The following is a 20,883-nucleotide window of genomic DNA, read 5'->3' on the forward strand; positions in this document are numbered from 1 at the left end:
GCAGCTCCGGTATCGAGCTGGAATGGTATCACTTTGCCGTTAATGTCCAAGTCCACAAAAAGTTTATTGTCCTGCTGATGACGAGCGATTGTCTTGTGCAACATGATCTGGCACTGGTACAAAATCCCTTGCGATTTGATGGGAGTTCCAGCGATGTCGATTTACGGTCACTGTTAAGAGAGAGTGGCACTGGGCGGAGTGGAATGAACGACATGAATTTCCATGGGCGAAGGTTCGCGAGCCTGAGTATCCATGGTTCGATTCCAATTCCGATGCGAAGCAAAGGGCCTGAAATGGTTTTGAGTTTCCGATCTGGGTTTTTTCTGGCAAGCATTCCAAACATGTCCTTTTTTATTACAGTAAAGGCAAAGAGCTTGGCGTGATGGGCAATTCTCACGCGAATGTTTAGTAGCGCACTGCAGCCATGATTCGAGCACTGCACTTGCTTGCCGACTTGGCACACATGGCTGAGAGCCTGGGGACAAACAAGGACGAGTGGACTCTGTCATCATCAAGTGAGTCTGAAAACGGGCAACACAACTGAGCCCAAGAGAAAACAGAGACGAAAACTCAGAGCAGATGGACTCCAGTTGCTGATATGGACCTTGATCTGACACTAAATTTACCTTGTCAGCAATGGAGGAACGGAAAGTATTAAACACATCTAACCCAAACTGGTCATGGTACGAGAATGATCCACAAGGGAATTGGGGGTGCATACAGCAGATTTGTAATAGACAGGAGCAGGGAACTGACCTAGGATCGGTATCTGGCATTTATAGTTGCTAACCAACTTCCGTGAAACCCGTGTGAGGGGAAGCGAGCAGAAGTCCATGTACATTTATGCATTTGCTAAAGTAACTGTAGCTCCTGTGTCTACTTGCATTTTTAGCAGTTTATTAAACATACACAAGTCAATAAATAATTTTTTCGGAGTGACAGTCGTTGCAGAGATACAGTTTATGTCCACTGGTACTACTATGTATACCATGTTTGAAAAACAGCCCAACGCTTAGGGCACACAGCATGCTCGTGTTGGATGAAGCAGTGTAGGCAAGTTGGAAGGGGAGCACACACTGCTGTTTTGATGTGGCCTGTCGCTGCTATGGCCGTAACCAACAATGCCCCATGCGATGCTGAGTCGAAGGTTGTACTGCTGCAGTGGCCTCCCCGTCTTCCTGAACACTTACAGCATAACTAACAGGAATTGGCTGAGAAACTTCTAATACCTCCCCCACACAGCAAACTGATTCCCTACGGCCTTGAGACTTCAAAGGACTGTGCTATATTGAGCACATCTGTAAGCATCGGATTCTCACATTGAAGCACTTTTTCGCAGACTTTCCCATCCAGGGCCAGACAAATGATGTCACCATGCGTCATACAATCAACGTAGAATTCATTATGGGGGCTAGTGACAAATTTACGATGATGGCTCAACCTGTGTAATTCTGCAGTCCAGACTTAAGATAGATTTTGGCATTTCTGGCAATGGTAAAATCCTACACACATTGATATAACATGCCTCCTGTCACAGTAATAGGTTGAGAAGCATGCACATTCCATCAAATGACAAGCTAGATAGTTCTTGTACAGGCACAGGTTGGCACAACTGATAAATGCACGGCAAAATCCAGGCAAGAAAGAAAGCCCACATGGTTTGTATTGTCCATACGAAAAACTTGGAAATGTTGGCATAACCATGTCTTGTAGGAGTCCTTATCTGCAGCTGATTAATTGTATGCCATAAAGGGTGATGGTTGCAGTGACAGGAGAGTAACCTTCTGCAAACACACAGATGTCAATTGATTGAGAGCAGTGGCAAGAGCCTGCCGTTGTTCCACGAACGTTTGCTGCTGAAAATGAGATGTTTCAGTATTTCTTCCATCAAGACGTTTGTTGGGAGATGTAGCACTGACCCTAACACTCAGAGAAAATGTAAGCCTTACTGGGTGCCAAGTTTGTTGTGGCAATAACAAACATGATTTATGGAACACAGTATACTTTATACAACAACATGTAAGTTAGAGGCTGAGCACTCGTTTGTGATCCCTTAAATAAAACCAGAGCATGTCGGCGAACTGTAGGGAAATGTGATCCCTGAAATTGCACACATTATGAGTGTGAAGGTACATCATATGCAATTTCGTACAGTAGGCACATGGTGGTAAAAATGTTCAGTAGTATATATTTACATTGTAGTAAACCCATCTACAAATACTGCGGTAAAACATTACTGGAAGTATCCTGGGTGGGGTATGGTCCCTTAATCTCATTAATTCCAGGATAGTTACGTAAATAGGCTGCAGCATGGGTTATTGCAGTGATTTTGAGTCATCCTGTGTAAATCAGTTGCAATTTCTTACTCTTTTTAGTAAAGGGTAAGGACTTAGGTGATTTCTAACTAGTACTCCCTCCCCCACATGAAATTTCTGTATTTTAGATAATTTTCTGTCAAAGTGTTGCTTTCTCTGTCTAGTGCTTTCTGTATCTAGCTTTATCTGTCAATGTTATCAGAGCTTGTCTTACTATCACCTCCTAAGAAAAATCATTTCTAGGGAGCTGTTGAAATGGTTTCACCCACTCATCATTTTCTAATTTGTTAAGCAGTAATTTATTTGAAGTACAACTGGTTGAAGTGTGTTTTGAACTATTGGTTCTCTTCAAATTATGTTATGTAATTTATCCAGGTAGTTTGTTTAATAGAACAGTATGTTCTAATGAATCTTAAATTCTGTACATATTCTCCCAACTGCATTTGTCTCAGGATGGTACATTTATTTGTACGTTTATTTATTTATTCTAAATAAGTAATTAGCTTTTGGAAGCCTTTGTACAAATAGTATTTGATCTATAGAATTAAGGAGTAAATGATGGGCAATTAAATATCTCTTTATTTCGCAATATGTTAACTTTACTCTATTGCTACACCAATTAAAATGTGAATATAATGTACTACCTCTTTGTAAGCCAAACATAAGTCAGTCTCCTAATGTAAGATTCACTATAGCAGAGCAGAAGAATATTAATATTGGGTTGAATAATTTGTAATGTTAAATGGCTTCAAATCCCTTTTGGCACTAGCTATTATTCTCCTACAACAACCTTTATTTAAATTTACAAAGTATTTGAAACCAAGTCAGAACTTCATCAGCACATCAGAGCATCCAAAGTTCCTCACTTTAAACTCAAATTTTATTAAAGTAGCCTTCATTTCATTAAAATTTTTCAATTTCTTTAAGTGATCAAGAACTCTTCTTTAAATTATTATTTCAATATTGAACTTGAAACTAAATCAACTACATGTATGTCTGAAACAAAATGGAATACACAAATACTATGAGTTCAGTTTTGGCATCGTAACACTGATTCCCGCATTAATTTCAGCTAGACTTCTAGTGTATTCGACCTTGCGACCCCATAAAAGAATTTTTGTTTATACATTTATAGTCTTTGATGCTGGTAAACTCCTCTACAATGTAAAATACATGTCATTTATATTTATTTACTAATATGTTAAGTTGTGACATTTGGACTTGGATTTCCAATGATATTACGAATGAGACATTTCATAGCAAAATGTTGTTGTTATAGTAAAACTTGAAGAAATGCTATATTGCAACTCCACAAGTAAACCATCTTTGTGCACAGATATGTAGTAGAAAATGATGACCGTTAGATGCCTTCCAATGTAAATATGGCTTTTAGTGTGGGGAGTCTGGGAAGAGATGTTTAGCTCACCTTTGATGCAACTTGTTTTATTTAAGCAGATAGGTTGCATTTTTAAAAGAATTAGAATCTACAGGAAAGAAAGGACTTTGGAAGGAATTGTCCCAACCTGACATTAGCCTAAACTGAAAATGGGAAATCACATAAAACCATTTTCAAAGTTTCAAGTGGATGGATTTGAACGAGCTTGCATCATGAATCCAGGGATTGTTAGCTCAATGTTGCAAGGTGCAGAGCTACCCTAGTTGGTGGAGAATTCAGAGAAACTGGTTGTTGTTTATGTGTCAAATAAAATAAAATGCATCACAACAAAAGATGCACGTTTTTCCTTTAATGGTGCATGTTTCCTCATCTGATAGTACAAGAATGCATACATATTTTAAGATTTAGTGGTGCATGGAATTTGTGGCTCTAGATACTATAGTATTAGAGGAATGTAGATAGACTTTGGATTGGGGGGGGGGGGGCATATATTTTGTTGATTGACACTATGTATATAGGCAAATCCAAGTGTTTTTTAATTCACTGACTTTAATTTACTGTTATTTGTAATGATGTTTTCTGTTCTACTGCCTTCTGAAATATTACAACCCTGAAGTCCTGCTAGTTTCCAAACAAGGACTCCTGTGCTAACTACACTCCTGGAAATTGAAATAAGAACACCGTGAATTCATTGTCCCAGGAAGGGGAAACTTTATTGACACATTCCTGGGGTCAGATACATCACACGATAACACTGACAGAACCACAGGCACATAGACACAGGCAACAGAGCATGCACAATGTCGGCACTAGTACAGTGTATATCCACCTTTCGCAGCAATGCAGGCTGCTATTCTCCCATGGAGACGGTCGTAGAGATGCTGGATGTAGTCCTGTGGAACGGCTTGCCATGCCATTTCCACCTGGCGCCTCAGTTGGACCACCGTTCGTGCTGGACGTGCAGACCGCGTGAGACGACGCTTCATCCAGTCCCAAACATGCTCAATGGGGGACAGATCCGGAGATCCTGCTGGCGAGGGTAATTGACTTACACCTTCTGGAGCACGTTGGGTGGCACGGGATACATGCGGACGTGCATTGTCCTGTTGGAACAGCAAGTTCCCTTGCCGGTCTAGGAATGGTAGAACGATGGGTTCGATGACGGTTTGGATGTACCGTGCACTATTCAGTGTCCCCTTGACGACCACCAGAGGTGTACGGCCAGTGTAGGAGATCGCTCCCCACACCATGATGCCGGGTGTTGGCCCTGTGTGCCTCGGTCGTATGCAGTCCTGATTGTGGCGCTCACCTGCACGGCGCCAAACACGCATACGACCATCATTGGCACCAAGGCAGAAGCGACTCTCATCGCTGAAGACGACACGTCTCCATTCATCCCTCCATTCACGCCTGTCGCGACACCACTGGAGGCGGGCTGCACGATGTTGGACCGTGAGCGGAAGACGGCCTAACGGTGTGCGGGACCGTAGCCCAGCTTCATGGAGACGGTTGCGAATGGTCCTCGCCGATACCCCAGGAGCAACAGTGTCCCTAATTTGCCTGGAAGTGGCGGTGCGGTCCCCTACGGCACTGCGTAGGATCCTACGGTCTTGGCGTGCATCCGTGCGTCGCTGCGGTCCGGTCCCAGGTCGACGTTCACGTGCACCTTCCGCCGACCACTGGCGATAACATCGATGTACTGTGGAGACCTCACGCCCCACGTGTTGAGCAGTTCGGCGGTACGTCCACCCGGGCTCCCGCATGCCCACTATACGCCCTCGCTCAAAGTCCGTCAACTGCACATACGGTTCACGTCCACGCTGTCGCGGCATGCTACCAGTGTTAAAGACTGCGATGGAGCTCCGTATGCCACGGCAAACTGGCTGACACTGACGGCGGCGGTGCACAAATTTTGCGCAGCTAGCGCCATTCGACGGCCAACACCGCGGTTCCTGGAGTGTCCGCTGTGCCGTGCGTGTGATCATTGCTTGTACAGCCCTCTCGCAGTGTCCGGAGCAAGTATGGTGGGTCTGACACACCGGTGTCAATGTGTTCTTTTTTCCATTTCCAGGAGTGTATAAACTGCTATGGAGAGATAATTAGGCTATGTTAGTAGTGCGAACGTATTTTTAAGTTACATTATGTTAGTGGGCAAATCAGAATTGGTTTTCCACTTCTTTCTTGTTACAGACTTTACCAAAATTAGAAGTTATCAGAACAGCATACAGCACAAAAGCAATAAACAGGAGCAGTTACATTAAATTCAACTGCAGATAAGAGCTGAAGTAACAAAGCAACTGAACTTGGCTAAGGCCAGTACTGTACAATGGTTTGCCTTGGCTAAAACAGGAATGGCCGAGAGCCGACCGTGTTGTCGATATATCAGTAGCTTAAATCTGTCAATGGCCGTGTTGACTTTCGACAGTGCATATACTTTTATTGTGATATGACTGAAAATCAGAATATAAGCGATGATCAAATGATTTTAGTTTGAGACCATACTGTCCAGAATTGCTATGCAACTGAGGCAAAATTTCTGTGGGCATTGAAGCAATCGTCCCACCAATGCACTAGGTTGAAGATACCTGTTTGGTAAAATGCTGTGTCCTGCTGCATGATGAATTCAGTAACTGCCTGCTGCACATGCTCGTCCGACAGGAATCGACAATTCTTCAAGGCCGTTATTAAGGAGCAAAAGGTGTGTAATCGCATGGGGAGAGATCAGGACCGTAGGGCAGATGCTCAAGCATCTCCCACTTGAGTTGGTGTTCTGTGTTATGACATACATGATTTGGTGATGTGCATCATCATGTAGCAGCACTACTCGTCGTCACAAAATCCACAATGGCAATATTCGACAGACAGGCTGCTCCATATACATTCTTCATTCTAAGATGGGTGTCTACCAGTGTTTGTCCTTTGGCAGCCAAGGGAAGAATAACAGCATGTTGGTCCTGTTTGGATGCATTTGGTAATAATGTCGTGATTGTTCATGTTTCCGTGTTTACCGCAGGCATGTTGGAAAGACACGAATGCTACACTGAGCCCTTGCTGACATATCTGTGCTTATATATCCGCTTCAGTCGCACTGTGTTGCATATGCACTGCACTGGCCACAAACGGAAATTTCTAATCACTCCTTATACCTCTCTGTTTCATTTTATGGCAGCTAGGTTGTGTGTAGTTTCATATTACTTGCAGGCTATTAGACATCGGTTTGGAAGTGTGCATATTGTCAGAGTTGGGTGTAAACAATACATTATCATGCATTATATCCTTTACATTGGCTGATTCTTTTCTTACAGCTTCTGTCTATACACTTACGGCAGTACACCATAGTGAAAAATCTTTATCTAATTTGTCGATGACCTTACATAACTTGGTTTGAAACTGACTGGCTTAACAACCCATGTCCAGACATAACCTCTTCATTTATTTTGCAGATGTCTACTTGGTATTTTTCACTAATGATCTTGGCTATTTGTGTGTCCTATTTTGTTCTTCTAACTTCAAATTCATCTGCAAGTGTCTGACTTTGGAATTCACATTGTTTGTGCATCCTTTTCTCTTCTTTAGCAGCTACTGTATTATTTACTGTTTCTGAAAGATGACAAACATTTTCATACACCGTATGCTGTGCTTCCTTTTATTTCTGTGACCTTATTACCTTAATTTTTGTATGGCTTCTGGTAGGCCTGCTCAATGAGCTTGCTTTAATTCTGAAATTTCAAATGAGATTTCTTTTGACCCTGTGTCTTGTATTTATGATAAAGCATCCTATGTGCTGAAATTTCTAATGCCATAACCTCTGTCTTTTCTGAATCATTTGACATCATAGCATCTAAGAAACAAAAGTTATGCCTACATTGTTGACAAAGCTGCTTGCTTTGTCAAAATTTTGCTTACACTATTTAAGACTGTGGACATCATTGTAGTTATTAAATCCATTTTTGGACTAGTTTAGTCAACTGATCATTCATTTGATTTCCCTGAGTCGTAGATTTACCTAATTCATGGTTAGACTCTACATCTTTGTTCTCAGGTGGATGCACATTTTTTTTTCTAGCTTTACCATAACATTGAAATTAATAAAAATTTGGTAAAACTTTTGTTCTCACAATGAGAATAATAAATAACCAAACCTATTAATATTTTATATGACTGCAAACAATGCTGGTTATGTCAGTTTCACAAGAAAGAACAGCCTGACAGCACATAGTCATATTCTTATTGTGCGGTGCAAATTCCTCCATCTGAGACATATAAAAATTGCTGATTACAATGTCTATTTTATAACATAAGTTATCTGCAACTGCTAAGCTGAACTTTGAATTAGAACTGCTTGGTAGTAAGCAAGGTAGTACAGGAACAAGTAAAATTTTCAAACTTATGGTCAAGCTTCACCAGCGGAAACTTTTCTTCTTGGCATGCCAATTTTTTGTTTTGTCTGTGTTCTTTTGGGGTAATACTTCTTATTTCCTGGCAGATGTCTTCCACTCAGAACATTAGAATATGATTTTCATGAAACAGAAAAAAACATCATTAGTAATTACCAGTTATTTTACATAGTTTCAAATTATTTTTCATTGTAGAATTATGGCTTACATTGTTTATCATGAAGGCACGATGATTTAGTTGTAAGTTATATAGAAATTGATCTTTGGTTGCAACGTGAGACACAGAAATTCCATTACACATTACAGCAACTCCTTCTTTACTCTTCTCGCCATGAAATGAAAACTATTAATTATTGACAAATTATCTTGAAATAATAATAGGATATTTCAATAAAAAAAATCTACTCACCAAGCAGCAATAGGGGAACATCCACAAAAAGGGTTTAACTTTTACAACGTTTTGCCGCCAGTGGCTCCTCTTCTGGCGGAAGAGTTGAAGGGGAAGGAAGAGGGGTGAAGGAAAGGGACTGGAGAGGTTTAGGGAAAGGGTTTCAGTTCAGAAAAGTCACCCAGAAGCTGGGTGAGGGGAGACTTGCTGGATGGGGTGAGTAAGAAAGACTGATTGTTGGACAGTGCATCGGACAAGATTTGAAAACCTGAGAACTTAGAGGTGGAAGACAGGGTAATATGCAAGACAGAGATTACTACTAAACTGTTGTGCATGAGTTAATAAGAGTGATAAGCAAAGTGCATTGTTCATAACAGAGGTGGGACAGGGGACAACGAAAAATAGATCAGTCAGAAAATGAAAGATCTACAAAACTAAAATGGAGTGAAGAAAAGAGTAGTTACTGTGAAGAATCTTGAGACAGAAGGAATTAACATAAATTAAGACCAGGTGGGTGGTGAGAACAGAGGAAATATTGTAGTGTTAGTTCCCACTTAGTCTTGAATGTATTAATCAACTTCTTCGAGAAAGCCATGACTTCGTAAAATCATGCCATGGAATGAGATCTATTCTGTCTGATATTTTGCCCAGCGCACCTAGAATAGCTTTTTTGTCACCCTTCCAATCTCCACAATATCCTCGTTAGACCCTATGATCCTTTTGTATCCGTCTTCGTACCTGATGGCTCCTACCCCTGTGACTGTTTCCACTGCAAGACTTGCCCTATGCACCCACCTACCACCACCTATTCCAGACCTGTAACTGGCAAAACATGTACTATCAAAGGGAGAGCCACCTGTGAAACAACACGTCATATACCAGCTGTTATGTAAACAATGTTTGGCCTTTTACATCAGCATGACTACTACCCAGTTATCAGTCAGGACGAATGGGCATAGGCAGAGGGTATATTCAGGAAACACACAATACTTTGTTGCAGAGTATGCTGTACAACATGACAGTCATGACCTCGGTGCCTGTTCCACCATAAGTGCCATCTGGATTCTTCCCCCAGACACCAGTTTCTCATAAATCCGCCAGTGGGAACTAGCACTACAAAATATCATTGGTTCCCGCCACCTACCTGGCCTTAATTTACATTAATTCCTTCCATCTCAGCATTTCTTCACAGTAACTACTCCATTCTTCACTCTATTTTAGTTTTTAATATCTTTCACTTTCTGACTTGTCTATTTTTTGCCATCCCCTGTCCCTCCTCTGTTACGTACAATGCACTTAGCTTTTCGCTCTTATTAACTTATGCACAATATTTTAGTAGTAATCTCTGTCGTGCATATTACCCTGTCTTCCACCTTTAAACTCTCAGATTTTCAAATCTTGTCCGGTGCACTCCCCAATAATCAGTCTTTCCTTCTCATCCTGTCTGGTAAGTCTACCCTGACTCAGGGCTCTGGGTGATTTCTCTGAACTATGCCCCTTTCTCTAAACCTCTGCAGTCCTTTCCCTTCACCCCTCTTCCTTCCCCTTCAACTCTTCTGCCAGAAGAAGGAGCCACTGGCTCCAAAACTTTGTTAAAGTTTCCCTGCCGCCGCTTTGTGAGAAGGTTTTCTATCTATCTGTTTACATTATATTACCAATAACTGATTGTTTTCATTGATATAATATCATATTTAGCCATAATGAGGTCACCAACTAGCTAGGTTTTATCATCATAAGTAATATACATGTACCTCTACCATTTCTCACTTAGATAGATATTGGCAAAATTGAGGATGAAATGTGGCCATAGAGTATTTTGTTGTTTATGTAATGTGTCAAGAGAAGAAAAGAAGTGTGACAGATTTAAGAACTTGAATGAAAATCATCTATGGATTTATCTTGTTTAGAGCAGACATTCCTTCTACTGCCATTCATCAACTTCTACACTTTGTTTTACCTTATCCTACAATTCACATTTTCCATGATTTTCCTAAGTCATTTAAAATGAGTGTAAGGAAGTTTCTTGTCGAAAAACTACACTTGTTGACCTACAGCAGTTTTGCTAAGAGTTTGGTCTGGGTCTGTAATTGTATGATGGTTAGTGTAATGTTGAACCTTATTTTTTCCTTTAGTATGAAGTCTGCATTGTAAAACATTTTTTCTATGAAAATCATCTTCATGTACTTTCAGATACTGTTGGAAACAAAATTTTTATACTTCGTTCTTGAATTTAAGGCAGAATCGAATAAAGTGAACAGGTCCTTCTTTTTCTGTATCTACTTTCTAGAACTAAGATGCTAACCTAAATTCTATATCACTTAACAGACTGTACAAATGAGTAGTAATCTGATGTTCACAGATGTGTACTGTATCAGTTCATTGAGGTGAAAATACCGTATTTACTCGAATCTAAGCCACACTTTTTTTTTCGGATTTTTGTATTCCAAAAAGCCGCCTGTGGCTTAGAATCGAGTGCAAAGCAAGTGGAAGTTCTGAAAAATGTTGGTAGGTGCCACCACAACTAACTTCTGCCATCAAATATATGTAGCGCTACATAGGCGTGCTTTGTAGGCACAAAGATAAATACTGGCGCCAAAACCTCCGCGTCAGTAAATAAATTTAAAAAAAGAAGGTGGAAGACGAGCTTTTTTTCTCCGCCCCAAGTTTCGACCACTGCATTTTCATACATTATCCAATGAAGTTAATACAAATTCCGTATTGTTCATCTTCGAATGTAGCAGAATTTCAATGTACTGCGAAAATCCGACATGCAAGACTGTTTGGGATGTTTGTCAATATGGCCAACACTACTTTGTGAATTTTTTCCTACCTGTGAGGAGAGATGGTTGCTAATAGGAACCTGATGAAATGTGAATCACATGCAGTATTCTCTTCACCATAAGAATAATCCGAATATCAACATTTTGCCATGTATTCTTTCATGTTTGCTGCTATCTCATTTAAATCCTGTCTGCCTAATAAACTACGAAACTAGAGTGAGACAACAGCAAATGCGGAAGGATATATGTATCGTGTCATGTTTATATTCGTATTATTCTTATGCCTAATAGTGATACAGTCAGAGATGAAGGATGGCAACTGACTAGATTTTTAATTCTAAGATGACTCTAATTTCGGTGCAGAATTTGATGTACTAAAGAAGCGGCCGCAAACATTTTCAAACGGAGAAACAGTTTCGCCTAACTCTCATTCAGAACATGTTCTATCATACGCAGTCTATTATTTGGTTCTTGTTGATCATTATCAAAGAAAGCAGCATTGTAAGCAACAACAAATAGCAGTCTCTTGCCATCATTTCGCTAATGAGACGATTACTCTCTTTTTTTTAAAATTGTAAGCGCGCACAAAAGCAAGCCATGCCGCGAGCGGCGACAGGTCGTAAACACGCACTAACAGAATGCGACAAACAATGCGCGACACAGTACGGTAATGCATTTTCAGCTTAGAGTGACATAAACACCTATAACAAAGAAAACAGCACTTACCAGATCAAAGCAAAATAAGCAATTGATTCAAACCAGACGAAGCATGTGAAAAAGGAAGGGTACCGGTATAAATCTTCAACCATTTTTGTTCGAAGGTATAAATACGGACGGAGCGCCTGACGCATAGCAATCGCTACCTGGTAAAGCTTAACTGCTAAGCTTACGACTCGAACCAAACTACTGTAGCTGTATCATCATTCATTCGACCTGAATTGTGTCTCATATTACAATTTTAGCACTCTGATCTTGCTTTCTACTGTCATAACAGCAGTTGCTGTCACAATGTATGCAGCCATGTCTGCCATCCTCACAACTCCCTGCCTGTTACATTTTAATAGATGTAAAATTCTATGGGTCTCTGCAACTGCCTGCTCCAGTGATAAAGCTGTGGAGAGAGCCTTTTATTGGGAGACCCTCTGAACCATAGGCCTGAGGCACATTCATCTTTGCTATGAGATTCTTCCCTCACCATTGATATTTCATTATAGCATCCTTTCCTCCTTTTACAGCTGAGTAGGAGGTAATCCAACTTACATTTCTGTACCAACTTTCTCATTTAAAGTTGCTTGCCATCTAGAGCAAAGTCTATAAGAGCCTCCAAGGCTGATATTCAACAGGGAAAATGCAATATTTCACACACAGGTTGCTGTCAGAATATTGTGACAGTCTTCAGGAAATGTGAATCATAGTTGTCTGTATGATCCACCATGTTGCCAGAACACTATTTCATCAATTGCACTGTCTTCAAGCCATCTTTGAATGTATGCATTCCACAGCTGAAAGGCGAGGGACCACTTCGCAGTCAGGGCAGGTAGGTAGCTTTGTATATGGACAGATAACCACAGCCTTTTGGGTAGTGAGATGAAACAACATAGAATAATGAATGAGGCAGCATGGCCCAAGTTCTTTAACAGATGCACTATGAGCCGATTCTATGGAATATTTCATGGAGAGTTGGAAGTTGCCCAGTTGCCTGTATACTAAACCGGCTTACATACAAAACATTCTGATGTCCATATTCAGCTGTATATCATACTGTTGTTCACAAAACTCTGAGTAACTAGGCAAATTTATCAATTACAGATGCTAAGTCTGTAAATCAGTCCACAGTCATGTTAAGGCACTTTATTTGCAAAGGTCCGTCTTGATCACATTAATCGCATATCTCACAAATACCACTGTTGGCTACTGGCATCTTCAGATTTGTTACAAATAGAGAAACATTGGAATAACTAAGTAAGTTCCAGTAGTTGAAGTAAAATCTGTAACAGGCCTAGTAGTACATAAAAAATGTTAACATGATCAGCAGCCATGCATACCAGCCATACATAGCATATAGTGGTGGCCTGCATACATCCATGTTTATACAAGTAACTGAGGCCAGTAGAGGGCGTGAATGCCTTAGTTCAAGCTAGTTAAATACTATAAGCAAGCATTAAGTACCTGTTTTTTCATTGAGTTGTATCCTTTTGTATAAGTATCAGGGAAAATGGATTGTTATTAAGGAGAAACATTTATTTATTTAAATTCCCATAGTGCCATACAAGCACTGTAATGGATGCGCTTGGTGGAGAAAACAACCCAACACTGGTAGGAGAGGGAGTATGGTGCCATAGTTTACTGCAGCATGTCAGAGAAAAAGTGACTGAGGGTAAAGAACAGTAAGCTGTGATTAGGAACAGGAAAATTCATTCTATTTTGTAGGCAGTTTTGATGATACTTTTTTTGCCAATTCTGGTGCCATTTTATGCCAACTTTGGCATTATTTTTTGCCAATTTTTGTATTAGTTTCTGATTGCTTATATTTGATGCAAAGTATGTTCTTTGGTTTTTCCTGTGTCATTGTTTCTCAGTGTTATTCTGAAAAAGAAAATATGCCTATCATTATCTTCATTGATATTACAAATCACATTTATTCACAATATTAAAAAAGAATCTCTTGTATTAAACCTATTAAATCTAATCAGTTAAAAAAAAGTGACTGTGTAACTATATAATGTTGAAAATTTTTCAGCAGGAAGCAAAGTCCTCCTCAGAGACCTTATACCACTGATCCATAAACACTTCAATGTATTTTGAAAACAGTTGTGCAGAGTCAAAATCTGAATGTGGAAGACAAAGTACCTTCAGCACATCATTCATTTGGCTGTTTATAGAAACATCGGGTTTCCTGCTACTTTTGTGTAACAAATCGTACCAAAACTGCATGCATTGGGGAGTTCATTAATGCAGTGCAGCAGTTAAATTGGATATTTTTGGTAATACACAAATAAAAATACAAAAGTCACAAAATAAATGACAAAACCTTTGCAAATACATAAACTGACAAGGTATCATGCAAATGTGTTTCTGGTGGTAAATCTGAGAATGTTTGTCAATAGTTTTTCAGTATTATTTTTAGTATTTTGTGAATGATGATTTTTGGTGACAACATATGTTGCATAGACCAGGTCTTAGGTTAGGTTGAAAGGTGATCAGAGGCCATGTTGATTTCTGTATTTGCATCACTAAGGTACTGCATATGATATATTTCATATATGTATGTTCCTACTATGAAAATTTGCAGTTTTTTGGTGACCATGTTGAAGATCTCCCAAATACATGACATTTTTTATATGAAAACTTCTGCAAAAGTGTCTGGAAATGTCATATTGATGCTGTTACTGGAATGGAGATTAGTGGTAGGATAATTTTATTTGATGTCCTGCCTGGAGCCATAGTTCTTTACACAGGAAACAAACTGCCTTTTTAAGATCATATACAATACTCCACATTGAGGAAAAAACCAAAAATCCAATTTCAACATTCAGTAACTATCAGTTTACCAATATTAGTAAGCTGCCACTCTCAGATTTGATATTTTTACACAGGAACAGGGAAAAAATGTCGCCGTCGCTGCCGTCGTCGTCGTCGTTGTCTTCTGTCCAGAGACTGGTTTCATGCAGCTCTCCATGCTACTCTATCCTGTGCAAGCTTCATTATCTCCAAGTACTTACTGCAACCTACATCCTTCTGAATCTGCTTAGTTTATTCATCCCTTGGTCTCCCTCTACAATTTTTATCCTCCATGCTGCCCTTCCAATACTGCTTCCGATCCCTTGATGTCTCACAACATGTCCTATCAGCAGATCCCTTCTTCTAGTCAAGTTGTGCCACAAATTTCTCTTCTCCTCAGTTCTATTCAGTACCACCTCATTAGTTACATGATCTACCCATCTAATCTTCGGCATTCTTCAGTAGTCCAGAATGAGAGTTGTGCTTGGGTAGCTCAGTTGGTAGAGCACTTGCCCGCGAAAGGCAAAGGTCCCGAGTTCGAGTCTCGGTCCGGCACACAGTTTCAATCTGGCAGGAAGTTTCATTCTTCAGTAGTACCACAATTCAAAAACTTCTATTCTCTGCTTGTCTAAACTATTTATCGTCCATGTTTCACTTCCATACAGAGCTGTACTTCATACAAATACTTTCAGAAAAGACTTGCTGACACTTAAATCTATACTTATTGTTAACAAATTTCTCTTCTTCAGAAACGCTTTCCTCACCATTGCCAGTCTCCATTTTATATCCTCTGTTCTTTGACATTCATCAGTTATTTTGCTCCCCAAATAGCAAAACTCACCTACTGCACTAAATGTGTCATTTTCTAATCTAATTTCCACAGCATCGTCTGATTTAATTAGACAACATTCCATTATCCTCATTTTGCTTTTGTTGACGTTCATGTTACATCTTCCTTTCAAGACACTGTCCATTCCATTCAACTGCTCTTCCGTGTCCTTTGCTGTCTCTGACAGAATTACAATGTCATCAGCAAACCTCAAAGTTTTTATTTCTTCTCCATGTATTTTAATTTCTACTCCAAATTTTTCTTTTGTCTCCTTTACTGCTTGTTCAATATACAGATTGAATAACTTTAGGGTTAGGTTACAACCCTGTCTCATTCCCTTCCCAACCACTGCTTTCCTTTCATGCCCATCAACTCATATAACTGCCATTTGGTTTCTGTACAAATTGTAAATAGCCTTTTGCTCCCTGTACTTGACCCCTGCCACCTTCAGAATTTGGAAGAGAGTATTCCAGTCAACATTGTCAAAAGCTTTCTCTAAGTCTACAAAAGCTATAAACGTACGTTTGTCTTTCCTTAATCTTTCTTCTAACATAAGTCGTAAGGTCAGTATTGCCTCACATGTTCCAACATTTCTACGGAATCCAAACTGATCTTCCCCCGAGGTCAGCTTCTAACAGTTTTTCAATTCATCTGTAAACAATTTGTGTTACTATTTTGCAGCCATGACTAATTAAACTGATAGTTCAGTAATTTTCACACTTACCAACACTTGCTTTCTTTGTGATTGGAATTATTATATTCTTCTTGAAGTGGAAGGTATTTTGCCTGTCTCGTACATCTTGCTCACCAGATGGAAGAGATTTGTCATGGCTGGCTCTCGTAATGCTGTCAATAGCTCTAACAGAATGTTGTCTACTCCCAGGAACTTGTTTTGACTTAGGTCTTCCAGTGCTCTGTCAAACTCTTCAGGCAATATCATATCTCCCATTTCATCTTCATCTATGTCCTCTTCCATTTCTATAATACTGCCCTCAAGTACATCACCCTTGTATAAACCCTCTATATATTCATTCCAGCTTTCTGTTTTCCCTTCTTCGCGTAGAACTGGTTTTCCATCTGAGCTCTTCATATTCATACAAGTGGTTCTCTTTTCTCCAAAGGTCTTTTAATTTTCCTGTAGGCAGTATCTACCTTACCCCTAGTGATATATGCCTCTACATCCTTACATTTGTCCTCTTGACATCCCCTCTTAGCCATTTTGCATTTCCTGTCTATCTCATTTTTGAGACATTTGTATTCCTTTTTGCCTGTTTCACGTACTGCAATTTTATATTTTCTCCTTTCATCAATTAAATTCAGTATCTTTTCTGTTACCTGTGGATATCTATTAGCCTTCATCTTTTTACCTGCTTGATTCTCTGCTCCTTCACTACTTCATCCCTCAAAGCTACCAATTCTTCTTCTACTGTATTTCATTCCCACATATTTATCAATTCTTCCCTAATGCTCTCTGTGAAACTATCTACAACCCCTGGTTCTTTCAGTTTATCCAGCTCCCAACTTCTTAAATTTCCACCTTTTTGTAGGTTTTTCAGTTTTAATCTACATCTCATAACCAACTGATTGTGGTCAGAGGCCACATCTGCCCCTGGAAATGTCTTACACGTTATATAATCTATCTGAAACCTTCCAGTTTCTCCATACCTCTTCCATGTATATAACCTTCTTTCATTATTCTTAAACTAAGTGTTATCTATGATTAAGTTACGCTCTGTGCATAATTCTACCAGGCAGCTTCCTCCTTCATTCCTTATTCCCATTCCACATTCAGCCACTACTTTTCCTTCTCTTCCTTTTTCTATTATTAAATTCCAGGCCCCCGTGACTATTAAATTTTCGTCTCCCTTCAATATCTGAATAATTCCTGTTCTCTCATCATACATTTCTTCAATCTCGTCATCTGTGGAGCTAGTTGGTATATAAACTTGTAGTACTGTGGAAGGTGTGGGCGTCATGTCTATCTTGGCTACAATAATGTGTTCACTATGCTGTTTGCAGTAGCTTACCCGCATTCCTATTTTTTTATTCATTCTTAAACCTACTCCTGCATTACCCCTTTTTGATTTTGTATTTAGAACCCTGTATTCACCTGACCAGAAGTCTTGTTCCTCCTGCCACCGAACATGCTTATCTTACTTTAATAATTATCTATAAATCTAATCAGTATACTGAACTTTCATTATTATTTATTATTGCCATAAAATGTTAGTAATTATTTAATTAATTTTGTTTAAATGCTTTGTAGGTTCATCTCGTATGCTTGAACCAAGGAAGCAGAATCTTAGCAGGGAAGTAATGTTTGGTGATACATGCCAAGACGTTGCCACGGCTATTGGTGCACCATCACGAGTTTTTTATAAGTCTGAGGATAAAATGAAGATACACAGTCCAAATGCACACCGCCGCATTACTGCCCGACGTTCAGATTTCTTCTACAATTATTTCACCTTGGGGATAGTAAGTGCACAAGTATTGTGAAACATATGCTAGTCATATTTTGTAAGATCATCTGACATTACATTTACTTGTAATTTACCATTTCAGGACATTTTGTTTGATGCTAAGACTCAAAAAGTAAAGAAGTTTGTTCTCCATACCAACTTTCCTGGTCACTACAACTTCAATATGTAAGTTTTTAGTATATGTCAGTCACCTTTTATTTATGGTTTAGTAAAGAGATAATTTTGAAGTAAGCACATAATAATGAAAGGAACTTCATTTGTATATTGCTCTACAAAAATGGTTTTCAGCCTAGCTCAAGAGCTTATTATGTACGGTAAAAAATGTGACTGTGTACGATATTTATTTAAACTGTACAGTCAGGAAATTCGCTTACAACAAACATGAATAAACTATTGTTGTAAGAAGGAACATAGATGCTTCCTTGTGGAAGTATTTTGTGTCAGCGGTGCATTGCTTATTTTCTTGTATGAATTTCATGGACAATGTTTTCTTACAAAACTTGGTTATATCTGGAATAAGTATTCATGATGTAAACATTTGCAGACCATAGTAGATCCTGTTGACACTGGGAACGCTATCTAATATTAGAATGGAGAAGAATATGACACTCCTAGAATCGCATGAGAAGCTCGTTTTGAATACCATATAAAAGTTTGTTAATTTCAACAATTTGAATTTATATTTCAAGGTCATCTGCATTACATAAAAGTGTAGTTATTTTGTAGTGTCCGTTTAAATGTAAACTGTTCATAAATTGTTTACTACAGATCTATGTTGTTCTTTTTTTCTGAATGGTGGACTTTCCAAGATGCTTTTCTCGTTTTGAGACCAACATGGACACATTTTGGAGAAATGACTTATAAATTTCTGGCATATTTAAATGGCATGCTGTACATGGAGTCAAACCCAGAACCTTGCCTATTGTGGCAACACTCTTATTCTCTGAGCTATTGACACATGACTCGCAAGCCACTCTCTTAGTTTCTCTTCTTCCGGGACTATCTCCTACTTTCAAAGCTCAATGGAACTCTGATGCATACCTTTTGGAAATAGCACTTTTGGAAGAAAGGAAGCAAGAGAAATTGCCTCACTCTTTTGCTTTTTGTTTGAATGTTGTTAGTAATGTCCACAGAGCTAAATGAACAATTAGATGACTTAACTGTATTGTTATATTGCTTGTTTGTAAACAGTGTTTATGGGCTGGAGTGCCTTTATCCTGAAGGCATGAAATGTAAGTGGCCCACATTTATATACAGAAATCCAGGAGAGCATGTGCATTATGTTCGGCCACACAAACTGATCTTCAAATGTACACTTCCTGAAAATCTGCATTCATAAAATACCCTGTTGCATAGGCTAAAAATTTTGTTGAGAATTGTAGCAAATAATTCAGTAGAAATGTCTGTCCAGTATTGTAACATTTTATTACCTCCGATTAATTAGAAATCCATTTTTTTTTCTATATTGATATGATATGAACTGTGAGGCACTCAGATGGTAATGCCTCAAGTTAAAATGTAGAAACATTGGATACTGGTGGGTACCTGGCATATGTTGCAATGCCATTCAAAGAAAGAAAGTGTTTGGATTCAAATTCAGTTTATTGAAGTGCTTTTGGATACACAATACTTTTTTTGTTTTTCGATCTGGTGTGTACACAAATCAATCAGAAGATTTTCCAACACGTGAGCAGGCCACATACAGCTGATGATGTGAGGAGCATGGATTTGCCAAATTTAGTCCCCACACTTGTACTTTGTTGATGATCATAGCAAATGCGAGTTGCACTGGGAACTGCAAATGTTTGATTTCAGATAGCATGTATATCAGAATCATTGGGACGTGTGGCAGTGGTACATCTTCTCCTGTAAATTTTCCACTTAAAATTATAACTCAAGTGTCATTGTCCATCACCTTTTCCATGAGGTGCATTTATGTTTCAGAAAAGAGTGATATGCATGCATCTTAGCTGGCAAGTCAGGTGTATCCAAGAATTCAGTTGAATATCTGACAACTTCATCTTGATTCTTTACATTATCAATGGGGTGATATGTTGTTGCTTTGTTTCATATTTCATTTTGAATGCTGAAATTCATGCATTGAACTTACTGATTTGGGTTGCTTGTACAGCAAATACACTGAGCAATTGATCATTTTTGTAAATATGTGTGATATTTGTGAATGCTTTCTCTGATTTTACAGAAGTTTGTTGGTAATGTGATACATTGTGTGGATTCATCAATTGCCATTTTTCCATCCCCAATATCCTGTGATTGTTGTGCAAGGCTTTCAGTGGACGCCTCATATTGTTGTAAAGCATATTGGTCTTCAAAGTTGGTTTCTGTACCTGTTGCTGTAAAACTGGTAATTTGAGGCATGCACCAAATTTATTAGTAGAGATTAAATGTGACATAATTGGTAGAGTTTGTCAGAAATTACCAAGTAATAACATGAGTGCACCACAGAAAAGCTTTTCACTACCTATCAAATCTTTCATTATGTGATTAAGTGCATCAACTACTTTGTTGTGCCCCAAGTGCATTTGTTCCGTATGTTGACATGATTGTTGTACTTTATCCATTCCAGATTTTTTGTTGATATTGCATGTTGCTATGTCACTGATATGCATATTAAACGGCAATTTCCGTGGCTGAATTGTGTTCGTCCACCATCCATAAGAACTGCAGCAATTCCAGTGTAATATTTTTGCATGCTCATATGATTGCCAAAATAAATGAGAGAAGTATTGCCTGTGCCTCTGGCCACATTTAGGAAGTACAGTCCACTGCTTTC

The 20,883-nt window shown here is 39.0% G+C and overlaps 1 protein-coding gene across 1 annotated transcript in view; it reads left to right on the forward strand.

The window, feature by feature from the left end:
- LOC126278053 (PHAF1 protein CG7083) overlaps nt 1-20,883 on the forward strand; it is a 133,213-nt gene that overhangs the window by 43,267 nt on the left and 69,063 nt on the right. The window contains exons 7-8 of the mRNA XM_049977860.1: nt 17,873-18,084; nt 18,172-18,254. Coding sequence (XP_049833817.1) covers nt 17,873-18,084; nt 18,172-18,254 — 295 coding nt within the window. The remainder of the gene's footprint in view (nt 1-17,872; nt 18,085-18,171; nt 18,255-20,883) is intronic.

The sequence above is a fragment of the Schistocerca gregaria genome, chromosome 6 (genome assembly GCF_023897955.1).
Source record: "Schistocerca gregaria isolate iqSchGreg1 chromosome 6, iqSchGreg1.2, whole genome shotgun sequence".
In the NCBI taxonomy this organism is placed as follows: domain Eukaryota; kingdom Metazoa; phylum Arthropoda; class Insecta; order Orthoptera; family Acrididae; genus Schistocerca; species Schistocerca gregaria.